We start from the raw sequence: 12,669 nt of genomic DNA on the forward strand, positions 1-12,669 counted from the left end.
GCACCGGCCTCAGTTACAGGGATCGCTCCCCTCCCCCGCACCGGCCTCAGTTACAGGGATCGCTCCCCTCCCCCGCACCGGCCTCAGTTACAGGGATCGCTCCCTTCCCCCGCACCGGCCTCAGTTACAGGGATCGCTCCCTTCCCCCGCACCGGCCTCAGTTACAGGGATCGCTCCCTTCCCCCGCACCGGTCTCAGTTACAGGGATCGCTCCCCTCCCCCGCACCGGCCTCAGTTACAGGGATCGCTCCCTTTCCCCGCACCGGTCTCAGTTACAGGGATCGCTCCCTTTCCCCGCACCGGTCTCAGTTACAGGGATCGCTCCCCTCCCCCGCACCGGCCTCAGTTACAGGGATCGCTCCCTTCCCCCGCACCGGCCTCAGTTACAGGGATCGCTCCCCTCCCCCGCACCGGCCTCAGTTACAGGGATCGCTCCCCTCCCCCGCACCGGCCTCAGTTACAGGGATCGCTCCCTTCCCCCGCACCGGTCTCAGTTACAGGGATCGCTCCCCTCCCCCGCATCGGTCTCAGTTACAGGGATCGCTCCCCTCCCTCGCACCGGTCTCAGTTACAGGGATCGCTCCCCTCCCCCGCATCGGTCTCAGTTACAGGGATCGCTCCCCTCCCCCGCACCGGTCTCAGTTACAGGGATCGCTCCCCTCCCCCGCACCGGCCTCAGTTACAGGGATCGCTCCCTTCCCCCGCACCGGCCTCAGTTACAGGGATCGCTCCCTTCCCCCGCACCGGCCTCAGTTACAGGGATCGCTCCCTTCCCCCGCACCGGTCTCAGTTACAGGGATCGCTCCCCTCCCCCGCACCGGCCTCAGTTACAGGGATCGCTCCCTTTCCCCGCACCGGTCTCAGTTACAGGGATCGCTCCCTTTCCCCGCACCGGTCTCAGTTACAGGGATCGCTCCCCTCCCCCGCACCGGCCTCAGTTACAGGGATCGCTCCCTTCCCCCGCACCGGCCTCAGTTACAGGGATCGCTCCCCTCCCCCGCACCGGCCTCAGTTACAGGGATCGCTCCCCTCCCCCGCACCGGCCTCAGTTACAGGGATCGCTCCCTTTCCCCGCACCGGTCTCAGTTACAGGGATCGCTCCCCTCCCCCGCATCGGTCTCAGTTACAGGGATCGCTCCCCTCCCTCGCACCGGTCTCAGTTACAGGGATCGCTCCCCTCCCCCGCATCGGTCTCAGTTACAGGGATCGCTCCCCTCCCCCGCACCGGTCTCAGTTACAGGGATCGCTCCCCTCCCCCGCACCGGTCTCAGTTACAGGGATCGCTCCCCTCCCCCGCACCGGTCTCAGTTACAGGGATCGCTTCCATCCCCCGCATCGGTCTCAGTTACAGGGATCGCTCTCATCCCCCGCAGCGGTCTCAGTTACAGGGATCGCTCCCATCCCCCGCACCGGCCTCAGTTACAGCCCATCCCCCGCACCGTTCCCAGTTACAGCCCATCCCCCGCATCGTTCTCAGTTACAGGGATCGCTCCCATCCCCCGCACCGGCCTTAGTTACAGCGATTGCTCCCGGCCTGTGGGGATAAGCGGCATCTTCGGTAGAGTGATCGGCAGCGCCTGGATCTTCTCTGTGCGGCTCGGCAGCAGATGGCAATGACAGAATTCAGCCTCCATGTTCTTTAACCGCCACGTCTGGGGCCCAGGATGAAGCCGCCCGGGATTGTTCGCTCACCGGGGGGGGGGTTTCGGCGGCAGCAGATGTTGTTTATTAATAATGTCAGGCGGCTGCCGGGTGCGCGGCTGTAATAATGCAGCGTCTTCCCTACCAATATTCTCTGAGTTATAATCTGTCATTACAGAGGAATAACCTGGAAGAGGGGATAGTAAGCTGATAACTGGGGATCCCCATCGATCTTGAGAACAGGGACCCCCCGGTGTGATTGGATCACCTGTGTGGCCACCGCAGATGCCATCCCATGCACATTCCATGGGGACGCCAACCACTTCTAGTAGAGCGCTCAGCAGCTTTCCCTCATACGCCTCTCTATAAACCTATATGGACAGCATGAAGGACATTATATACCTGTACTGGGCAGTGTAAGCTGTAACACCAGCACTAGGGGAAATATAACACTTAATAGAGGGTACAGCAACTTCTCTGTCTCATTTTACAGCTCATTCCTCCCTCTCCAATCTCCTTCCACTTCTATGGGGAGCTTACAGCACATTATAGAGAAGCACTGAGCAGTGTAAGCTGGGAATCCAGCACTATGGGGGATATAACACTTACTTGAGGGCTGAGAATTAGAGATGAGCGAAGCGCTTTGTTTGATCAGCACTTGGCTCATCAAGCCGCCCGCCTGTCAGTGCTGCTCTGCTCCCTGCCGCTCCTCCCGGGATGCCGGGAAAAGCTGGATCCAATCCTGGGCAACTTCACCCAGATTCCCAGGATTGGATCCAGCTTTTCCCTGGCACCCGGGGTGGAGCTTCTTTTAGATGGGCGATTTGCTCATCTCTACGCAGAAACTTCTCTCTCTGAATCTCGCTGATAATTGAATGTGTCGATGCGGCATTGTGTATAGCGGTGACCGCCGTGCCGCCATATTGATGCTCTCTGTATCTGCAGGGGCACTGGTTCCCAGCAGGGGAGTTACGGCAAGTGGACTCTGTCCAGCAGTGAAGATGAGTGTGAGGACCAGGAGGCGTCTTCTACAGGTAAGGTGAAGCCCAGCAGCAGCCCCCCTCCTCAGTACCACTGCTCTGACGCCAGGAAGGAGTCCTACAAGAGGAAGTCACATCCTCTGAAGTTTGAGGAGCTCCCCGGTAAGGAGCCATCACCAGCCAAGAAGCCAAAAACAGACAGGGAGGATTCTGGTTGGTGTCTGTCTAGCAGCGAGGATGAGCAAAAGTCGGAAAAGCCTGGAAAGTCAGAGAAAGAGGAGACGTCCTCTAAGGGGAAGCTGCAGAAGGAAAGCAGACGTAGCCCCGACACCCAGGAGAAGTACCGGACCCCCAGTGATGCTCAGGACCCCTGGGATGTACTCCAGGCCGGGGAGCCGTTCCGCTTTTATTTGACCAAAGTCACAGGAATCAAGCCCAAGTATAACACAGGAGCGCTCCACATTAAAGGTGAGGTACAGCAAGGTGGGGAGCGCCCGTCCCACCCCCAATAACTGTGTTACTTCTTCTACAATGGCTGTTAGGGCTGTGCGTGTGCCGGGGGGTGAAGAGTGTCCTCTGTTCAGTAGAAAAGAGACGGGGTCTCACCCCTCTGACAGCATGTGCCTGCGGTCCTCTCTCTACTGTGTGCATGTGCCGGGGGTCCTCTCCCTACAGTGGGTGCCAGGCTGGGGAGTCCTCTGCCCAGTAGCAAGGGGGCGGGGTCTCTCAGTGGTGTCGGGGGGGAGGGGGGTCGTCTCTCCTTTGGTGGTGTCGGGGGTGGGTGTCTCTCCTCTGGTGGTGTCGTGGGGGGTCTCTCTCCTCTGGTGGTGTCACGGGAGGGGGGTGTCTCTCCCCTTTGGTGTTGTCGGGGTCTCTCTCCTCTGGTGGTGTCGGGGGTGGGTGTCTCTCCTCTGGTGGTGTCGTGGGGGGTCTCTCTCCTTTGGTGGTGTTGCGGGAGGGGGTCTCTCTCCCCTTTGATGTTGTCGGGGTCTCTCTCCTCTGGTGGTGTCGGGGGTGGGTGTCTCTCCTCTGGTGGTGTCGTGGGGGGTCTCTCTCTGGTGGTGTCACGGGAGGGGGGGGTCTCTCTCCCCTTTGGTGGTGTCGGGGTCTCTCTGTCTGGTAGTAGTGGTGGGGGGGGGTCCTCTCTTACGAGAACAGATCTAGTAGGTGACTAGATCTGTTGTACCCCATTCTGATCGCCATGTTTCTCTGTATTGGCAGATATTCTGTCTCCTCTCTTTGGGACGTTGGTGTCTTCCGTTCAGGTACGTCTTGCCGTCAGGTAGCGTTTCCATATGCTGCAGCTATCGGTGTGTATTATGTGTTGTGCATGTTCCAGGTAGTCTCCTTCTCTCTGGGAACACATGCTCACATGACATGTCCTCTCCCTTATCACATAGACATAAGCTGCAGCTGCATCCCCCTTCTCCCCTTCTGTCTCTCTCTATTACTGCAGTAGATTTTTGGGGACTGCAGAGTGAACAGCTATATATATGATCCTGTATAACGCTCAATAATCCTATATAATCCTCTATAACACTGTATAACATGCCTCATATACTGCTTGTATGGTTCTTTGCAGTTTAACTATTGCATAGATGTTGCCTGGCTGGTGAAGCAATACCCGCAGGAGTTCCGGTGAGTCGCATGGACATGGCTTATATTCTATGATATGACATTGTAACAGACCCTCAGCTGGAGATGTATTAGGTCTGTGAGGTAGACTACAATGGTTCTATTCCCTGACAGTACGCAGAGCCATTATAATACTCTTCACTCTCTTCTGTTATGTAACCAGGGATAAACCATTGCTTATCGTCCATGGGGAGAAGCAGGAATCCAAAGCTCGGCTCCATGAAGATGCTCATCCCTATGAGAACGTCCGGCTGTGCCAGGTATTCATGTCCTATGCGGCATCCTACCGGAGCAGGCGGCTGTTAGTGCCAGAGGGGAGGAAGAGGCGGCTGTGAGTGTCAGAGGGGGGGAGGTGGAGGCGACTGTGAGTGTCAGAGGGGAGGAGGAGGAGGCGGCTGTGAGTGCCAGGAGGGTTAGGAGGAGGCGGCTGTGAGTGCCAGAGTGGTGGAGGAGGCGGCTGTGAGTGCGAGGAGGGGGAGGAGGCTGTGAGTGCCAGGAGGAGGAGGCGGCGGCTGTGAGTGCCAGGAGGGGGAGGGGGAGGCAGCTGTGAGTGCCTGAGAGGAGGAGGAGGCGGCTGTGAGTGCCAGAGGGGAGGAGGCGGCTGTGAGTGCCTGAGAGAAGGAGGAGGCGGCTGTGAGTGCCAGGAGGGGGAGGAGGAGGTGGAGGCGGCGGCTGTGAGTGCCAGGAGGGGGAGGAGGAGGCGGCGGCTGTGAGTGCCAGGAGGGGGAGGAGGAGGCGGCGGCTGTGAGTGCCAGGAGGGGGAGGAGGATGCCGCTGTGAGTGCCAGGAGAGGGAGGAGGAGGCAGCTGTGAGTGCCAGGAGGGGGAGGAGGAGGCGGCTGTGAGTGCCAGCAGAGGTAGGAGGAGGCAGCTGTGAGTGCCAGAGGGGAGGAGGAGTAGGAGGAGGTGGCTGTGAGTGCCAGAGGGGAGGAGGAGACGGCAGTGAGTGCCAGAGGGGAGGAGGCGGCTGTGAGTGCCTGAGTAAGGGAGGGGGAAGAGCTGGCTGTGAGTGCCAGAGGGGGGAAGGAGGAGGAGGCGGCTGTGAGTGCCAGAGGGGAGGAGGCGGCTGTGAGTGCCAGAGGGGAGGAGGAGACGGCAGTGAGTGCCAGAGGGGAGGAGGCGGCTGTGAGTGCCTGAGTGAGGGAGGGGGAAGAGCTGGCTGTGAGTGCCAGAGGGGGGAAGGAGGAGGAGGCGGCTGTGAGCGCCAGGGGGGGGAGGAGGAGGAGGAGGAGGCGGCTGTGAGCGCCAGAGGGGGGGGGGGGAGGCTGCTGTGAGCGCCAGAGGGGGGGGGGAGGCGGCTGTGAGCGACAGAGGGGGGGGGGGGAGAAGGAGGAGGAGGCGGCTGTGAGCGCCAGGGGGGGGGGGGGGGGGGGGGGAGGAGGCGGCTGTGAGCGCCAGGAGGGGGAGGGGGGAGGCAGCTGTGAGTGCCTGAGAGGAGGAGGAGGCGGCTGTGAGTGCCAGAGGGGAGGAGGCGGCTGTGAGTGCCTGAGAGAAGGAGGAGGCGGCTGTGAGTGCCAGGAGGGGGAGGAGGAGGTGGAGGCGGCGGCTGTGTGTGCCAGGAGGGGGAGGAGGAGGCGGCGGCTGTGAGTGCCAGGAGGGGGAGGAGGAGGCGGCGGCTGTGAGTGCCAGGAGGGGGAGGAGGATGCCGCTGTGAGTGCCAGGAGAGGGAGGAGGAGGCAGCTGTGAGTGCCAGGAGGGGGAGGAGGAGGCGGCTGTGAGTGCCAGCAGAGGTAGGAGGAGGCAGCTGTGAGTGCCAGAGGGGAGGAGGAGTAGGAGGAGGTGGCTGTGAGTGCCAGAGGGGAGGAGGAGACGGCAGTGAGTGCCAGAGGGGAGGAGGCGGCTGTGAGTGCCTGAGTGAGGGAGGGGGAAGAGCTGGCTGTGAGTGCCAGAGGGGGGAAGGAGGAGGAGGCGGCTGTGAGTGCCAGAGGGGAGGAGGCGGCTGTGAGTGCCAGAGGGGAGGAGGAGACGGCAGTGAGTGCCAGAGGGGAGGAGGCGGCTGTGAGTGCCTGAGTGAGGGAGGGGGAAGAGCTGGCTGTGAGTGCCAGAGGGGGGAAGGAGGAGGAGGCGGCTGTGAGCGCCAGGGGGGGGAGGAGGAGGAGGAGGAGGCGGCTGTGAGCGCCAGAGGGGGGGGGGGAGGCTGCTGTGAGCGCCAGAGGGGGGGGGGAGGCGGCTGTGAGCGACAGAGGGGGGGGGGGGGAGAAGGAGGAGGAGGCGGCTGTGAGCGCCAGGGGGGGGGGGGGGGGAGGAGGAGGCGGCTGTGAGCGCCAGGAGGGGGAGGGGGAGGCAGCTGTGAGTGCCTGAGAGGAGGAGGAGGCGGCTGTGAGTGCCAGAGGGGAGGAGGCGGCTGTGAGTGCCTGAGAGAAGGAGGAGGCGGCTGTGAGTGCCAGGAGGGGGAGGAGGAGGTGGAGGCGGCGGCTGTGTGTGCCAGGAGGGGGAGGAGGAGGCGGCGGCTGTGAGTGCCCGGCGGGGGAGGAGGAGGCGGCGGCTGTGAGTGCCAGGAGGGGGAGGAGGATGCCGCTGTGAGTGCCAGGAGAGGGAGGAGGAGGCAGCTGTGAGTGCCAGGAGGGGGAGGAGGAGGCGGCTGTGAGTGCCAGCAGAGGGAGGAGGAGGCAGCTGTGAGTGCCAGAGGGGAGGAGGTGGCTGTGAGTGCCAGAGGGGAGGAGGAGACGGCAGTGAGTGCCAGAGGGGAGGAGGCGGCTGTGAGTGCCTGAGTGAGGGAGGGGGAAGAGCTGGCTGTGAGTGCCAGAGGGGGGAAGGAGGAGGAGGCGGCTGTGAGCGCCAGGGGGGGGAGGAGGAGGAGGAGGCGGCTGTGAGCGCCAGAGGGGGGGGGGAGGCTGCTGTGAGCGCCAGAGGGGGGGGAGGCGGCTGTGAGCGACAGAGGGGGGGGGGAGAAGGAGGAGGAGGAGGCGGCTGTGAGCGCCAGGGGGGGGGGGGAGGAGGAGGAGGCGGCTGTGAGCGCCAGAGGGGGGGGGGAGGAGAGGAGGCGGCTGAGAGCTAGAGGGGAGGAGGAGGCGGCTGTGAGCGCCAGAGGGGAGGAGGAGGCGGCTGTGAGCGCCAGAGGGGAGGAGGAGGAGGCGGCTGTGAGCGCCAGAGGGGAGGAGGCGGCTGTGAGCGCCAGAGGGGAGGAGGAGGAGGCGGCTGTGAGCGCCAGAGGGGAGGAGGAGGAGGCGGCTGTGAGCGCCAGAGGGGAGGAGGAGGAGGCGGCTGTGAGCGCCAGAGGGGAGGAGGAGGAGGCGGCAGTGAGTGCCAGAGGGGAGGAGGAGGAGGCGGCTGTGAGTGCCTGAGTGGGGGAGGGGGAAGAGGGGGCTGTGAGCGCCAGAGAGGGGGAGGAGGAGGAGGCGGCTGTGAGCGCCAGAGGGGAGAAGCAGGCGGCGGCTATGAGCGCCACAGGGAAGGAGGAGGCGACTGTGAGTGCAGGCGGAGGGTCGGAGGAGGCGGAGGCGGCTGTGAGTGCAGGCGGAGGGTCGGAGGAGGCGGAGGCGGCTGTGGGTGCAGGCGGAGGAGGAGGAGGACATGGTGACCTGCATCCTGCTAGTTCTGCTGTGAGTCTTTATATTGTAACCACTTCTGTCCGGTCACTGAAACATTTTCCCCAATAGAAGAGAAATCCCTGATAACGTCCATGAATCTCCCTCCTCTCCTGTACATGAGGAGGATGTGTATCAGTTCTGCTTATGAACACTAGAGGGCATCGCACCATCACTAATGGCCACTCCCCTCTGCTTCACTCCGGGGAACGTCTTTCTCTCCGGTTCTTTTTCTATACGTCGTGTCCTATAAGGTGTGACCCTGCAGACAGTATGTGGCCCCCACCCTGACCACCCATAACACGTTTTGGACGTTTCAGCATTGATTGCCTTTACATCACTTTCTATGGCTGTTGGGTTTTCTTCTGCTATAACCGGTGTCTTTGTTCTGTAGGCGCGGCTGGATCAGGCGTTCGGGACGCACCATACGTAAGTCCACAAATCCAGAGATGTAGACAGATTTTGGCGTCACTGTCAGGACTTATTAGAAGACATCACTGTAGATTTTCATCAGCTTTTTTTTTTTTTTTTTTTTTTTTTTTTTTTTTTAAATCATCAGTTGTTAGAAAGTTACATAGATATGGAATTTACTTTTATATAAAAAATCTCCAGTCTTCCGGTACTTATCAGCTACTGTATGTCCTGCAGAAGTGGTGTATTCTCTCCAGTCTGACACAGTGCTCTCTGCTGCCATCTCTGTCCATGTCAGGAACTGTCCAGAGCAGCAGCAAATCCCCATAGAAAACCTCTCCTGCTCTGGACAGTTCCTGACATGGACAGAGGTGGCAGCAGAGAGTACTGTGTCAGACTGGAGAGAAGACACCACTTCCTGCAGGACATACAGCAGCTGATAAGTACTGGAAGACTGGAAATGATTACTTACAAGTAAATTACAAATCTGTACAACTTTCTTACACTATTTGATTTGAAAGTATAACATCTTCATTGGAGTTCCCCTTTAATCAAGTGTTTGGGGTCCCTGCAAGAACATACTGGGAGTTGTAGTTCTGCAACATGCTGTGGGACCTTGTCCTGTCCCCTAGTCGATGTATTTAGGTGTAGACAGTCAGGGCATGCTGGGAGTTGTAGTTTTGCAATATCTAGAGGTTGGAGGTCATGGTTGGAGGGTCTGATCCTGTCCCCCAGGAGACGTAGGTAGACTCTAGAATCCCTGCAGACTGGCAGGGCCTCCTGGGAGTTGTAGTCTTACAGCAGCTACATAGAACTCCGCTGTGGGGTCTGGCCATGTCCCCCAGGAGACCTGTTGAGGTTTTGGCGTCCCTGTGTGATGGGAGGCGGCACATGATGGGATCGCTCTGTGTTCTCTTCATTTCACTCTCTAGTAGCAGTTTCCAAGCAACCGGCCAGAAGGAGAGGAGCAGCCTGGCATTGTGCACCGCTCTTATCCCTCTGCACTTTATGAATCCAGCAGAGATTAGTCCTGGGGGGGACAGACAGTCTGTGGCAGGGGATAGGAGTGTAGTCTGCGGCTGACCCCTCGCCCGGAGGACAACCAGTATATGGCAGGGGATAGGAGTGTAACCTTACCCCTCGCCCGCAGGACAGCCAGTCTATGGCAGGGGATAGGAGTGTAGTTTTCGGCTGACCCCTCGCCCAGAGGTCAGATCGTCTATAGCTGGGGATAGGAGTGTAGCCTGCTGCTGACCCCTCGCCCGGAGGCCAACCAGTATATGGCAGGGGATAGGAGTGTAGCCTGCGGCTGACGCCTCACCCAGAGGACAGCCGGTCTATGGCAGGGGATAGGAGTGTAGCCTGCGGCTAACGCCTCACCCAGAGGACAGCCGGTCTATGGCAGGGCATAGGAGTGTAACCTGACCCCTCGCCCGGAGGCCTGCCAGTCTATGGCAGGGGATAGGAGTGTAGCCTGCGGCTGACGCCTCACCCAGAGGACAATCAGTGTATGGCAGGGGATAGGAGTGTAGCCTGCGGCTGACCCCTCACCCAGAGGACAGCCGGTCTATGGCAGGGGATAGGAGTGTAGCCTGCGGCTAACGCCTCACCCAGAGGACAGCCGGTCTATGGCAGGGCATAGGAGTGTAACCTGACCCCTCGCCCGGAGGCCTGCCAGTCTATGGCAGGGGATAGGAGTGTAGCCTGCGGCTGACGCCTCACCCAGAGGACAATCAGTGTATGGCAGGGGATAGGAGTGTAGCCTGCGGCTGACCCCTCACCCAGAGGACAGCCGGTCTATGGCAGGGGATAGGAGTGTAGCCTGCGGCTGACCCCTCCCCGGGTCTTCAGGGTTACCCTTATTATTCGCATGATATCATCCATTATAATATCATAATCCTCAGCACTGCACTCCTGGTGGCACCTCACTACCCTCATTTGACCAGCAGGGCGGCTCCCTCCCCCTAAATGCTGTCTGTAAGAGGAGGCAAGAATCCTTGCTCTCCATACAGCAACGTTCCAAAACTACTACTCTCATGATACCATTCACTCCACTCTGTATAGTAGTTTTCCCCAACTTGTGGCCCAACAGCTGTTGCAAAACTACAACTCCCATCATGCCCTAAAAGCCTATGGCTGCCACAAGTTGGGGAACCCTGGGGTGCGGAGGTTGTGGTTGGGCATTCTGAGAGTTGTAGTCCTGCAGCAGTAAGCAGGATCGCCCATAGAGACTCTGTTCCGGCTCAGATCACTGTGTTCTTTCCTGTGAAGGTGAGAATAGAGAGCGAGCCCCCGAGGGAGTAATCTCCCCCTCATCGCAGGTTCTGTATGTACAATCCATTGCTATTCATTATGTGTAATCCATCTGCATTCAGCCTCCTCCACTCTGGTACAAGATGTATAGGAACACATGGATTGTACAGGTGGGGGAGGGGGCTCGGCACATCGCTGGGGGGCTTCACATACCCAGGGCTGGTAATTTCTCCTACTGTTGTTATCTCGGCAATAATCAGAGCCGTCTCTTAAAGGAAAATGATGCTGCTATTATACGAGGAAGGTCTGCGAGTCGTCATCCACACCAGTAACCTCATCCGCGATGACTGGCACCAGAAGACCCAGGGGTATGTATCACCCATAATGCCCTGAAACCATCCATCTTTTATCATAATCAATGTGTATACTTTTATGATCATCCAATAATCCAGAAAGTTTGAAAATCTGTCTCCCAACTATTCTATGTTCAGTGATGTTATCCAGGGATCAAGGCTGTGACTACCTCTATATACACATATACAGAGGGCGGGGCTGTGACTACATCTCTATACACATGATATACAGAGGGCGGGGCTGTGACTACCTCTCTATAGACAAGATATACAGGGGGCGGGGCTGTGACTACCTCTATACACATGATATACAGGGGGCGGGGCTGTGACTACCTCTCTATACACAGGATATACAGGGGGCGGGGCTGTGACTACCTCTCTATACACAGGATATACAGGGGGCGGGGCTGTGACTATCTCTATACACAGGATATACAGGGGACGGGCTGTGACTACCTCTCTATACACATGATATACAGGGGGCGGGGCTGTGACTACCTCTCTATACACAATATACAGGGGGAGGGCCTGTGACTACCTCTATACACATATACAGGGGGCGGGGCTGTGACTACATCTCTATACACATAGTATACAGGGGGCGGGGCTGTGACTACATCTCTACACATGGTATACAGGGGGCGGGGCTGTGACTACCTCTATACACATGATATACAGGGGGCAGGGCTGTGACTACCTCTATACACATGATACACAGGGGCGGGGCTGTGACTACCTCTATACACATGATGTACAGGGGGCAGGGCTGTGACTACCTCTATACACATGATATACAGGGGGCGGGGCTGTGACTACCTCTATACACATGATATACAGGGGGCGGGGCTGTGACTACCTCTATACACATGATATACAGGGGGCGGGGCTGTGACTACCTCTATACACATGATATACAGGGGGCGGGGCTGTGACTACCTCTATACACATGATATACAGGGGGCGGGGCTGTGACTACCTCTCTATACACATGATATACAGGGGGCGGGGCTGTGACTACCTCTCTACACAATATACAGGGGGAGGGCCTGTGACTACCTCTATACACATATACAGGGGGCGGGGCTGTGACTACATCTCTACCCATGGTATACAGGGGGCGGGGCTGTGACTACATCTCTACACATGGTATACAGGGGGCGGGGCTGTGACTACCTCTCTATACACATGATATACAGGGGGCGGGGCTGTGACTACCTCTATACACATGATGTACAGGGGGCGGGGCTGTGACTACCTCCCTATACAAATTATATGCAGGGGGCGGGGCTGTGTGTGGATCTGGTGTCTGATCACCTGTATTGCTGATCTTGTGGTAGGACACTATTGTGTAGTATGAGGATGTAGTATATCCCCTGTAGCTCAGTGTGTGACGCTATAGATGAGAGCGCTCGGTTAGATCCTGTGTTCTCTCCCCAGCGCCCCCGACCTCCTTCCACCATTGTTCTCTCTAGAGGTAACTCAGTTACATTACATATAAAAGCCTTTTCCTTTCGTGCCCGCTTCCTGAGCGGCCGTACTCAGCGCCATCTTCAAAGACATTACTTCTGTCTCTTTGTTCCTTTGTCTCCGGCTTCCTGATGGCAGCCGCTCTGCGTATTGTTGTACATCCTACACGGCGGTCTATAATGCAGACGTTGTTTACCTGCCATGTGATGGAGAGGACTGGATGCTGTCTGCAAGACCCTGAACAGTGAGGGCCGCTGTCTGTTCTGTTCTGCAACTTAAGGACAGGACATGCTTAAAGGGGTATTCTGCTTTGAATATGTTGCTACTGAGAGGCAGAACATAACAGGCAGCCTATTCCTACCCCCGCCTTCTCCTCTGTCGTCCTCAGTCCCCAGCCGAGCAA

The 12,669-nt window shown here is 58.6% G+C and overlaps 1 protein-coding gene across 2 annotated transcripts in view; it reads left to right on the forward strand.

Annotated features, from left to right (window-relative positions):
• TDP1 (tyrosyl-DNA phosphodiesterase 1) overlaps positions 1-12,669 on the forward strand; it is a 40,423-nt gene that overhangs the window by 4,071 nt on the left and 23,683 nt on the right. For both annotated transcript variants that reach the window (XR_011359625.1, XM_069951214.1), the window contains exons 2-7: positions 2,587-3,089; positions 3,843-3,886; positions 4,204-4,259; positions 4,420-4,516; positions 8,177-8,211; positions 10,722-10,814. Coding sequence is in view for 1 of the 2 variants with exons in the window: in XM_069951214.1 (XP_069807315.1) it covers positions 2,587-3,089; positions 3,843-3,886; positions 4,204-4,259; positions 4,420-4,516; positions 8,177-8,211; positions 10,722-10,814 (828 nt within the window). In the remaining variant the exon portion in view is untranslated. The remainder of the gene's footprint in view (positions 1-2,586; positions 3,090-3,842; positions 3,887-4,203; positions 4,260-4,419; positions 4,517-8,176; positions 8,212-10,721; positions 10,815-12,669) is intronic.

This window comes from Dendropsophus ebraccatus, chromosome 13 (genome assembly GCF_027789765.1).
Source record: "Dendropsophus ebraccatus isolate aDenEbr1 chromosome 13, aDenEbr1.pat, whole genome shotgun sequence".
Taxonomy (NCBI): Eukaryota; Metazoa; Chordata; class Amphibia; order Anura; family Hylidae; genus Dendropsophus; species Dendropsophus ebraccatus.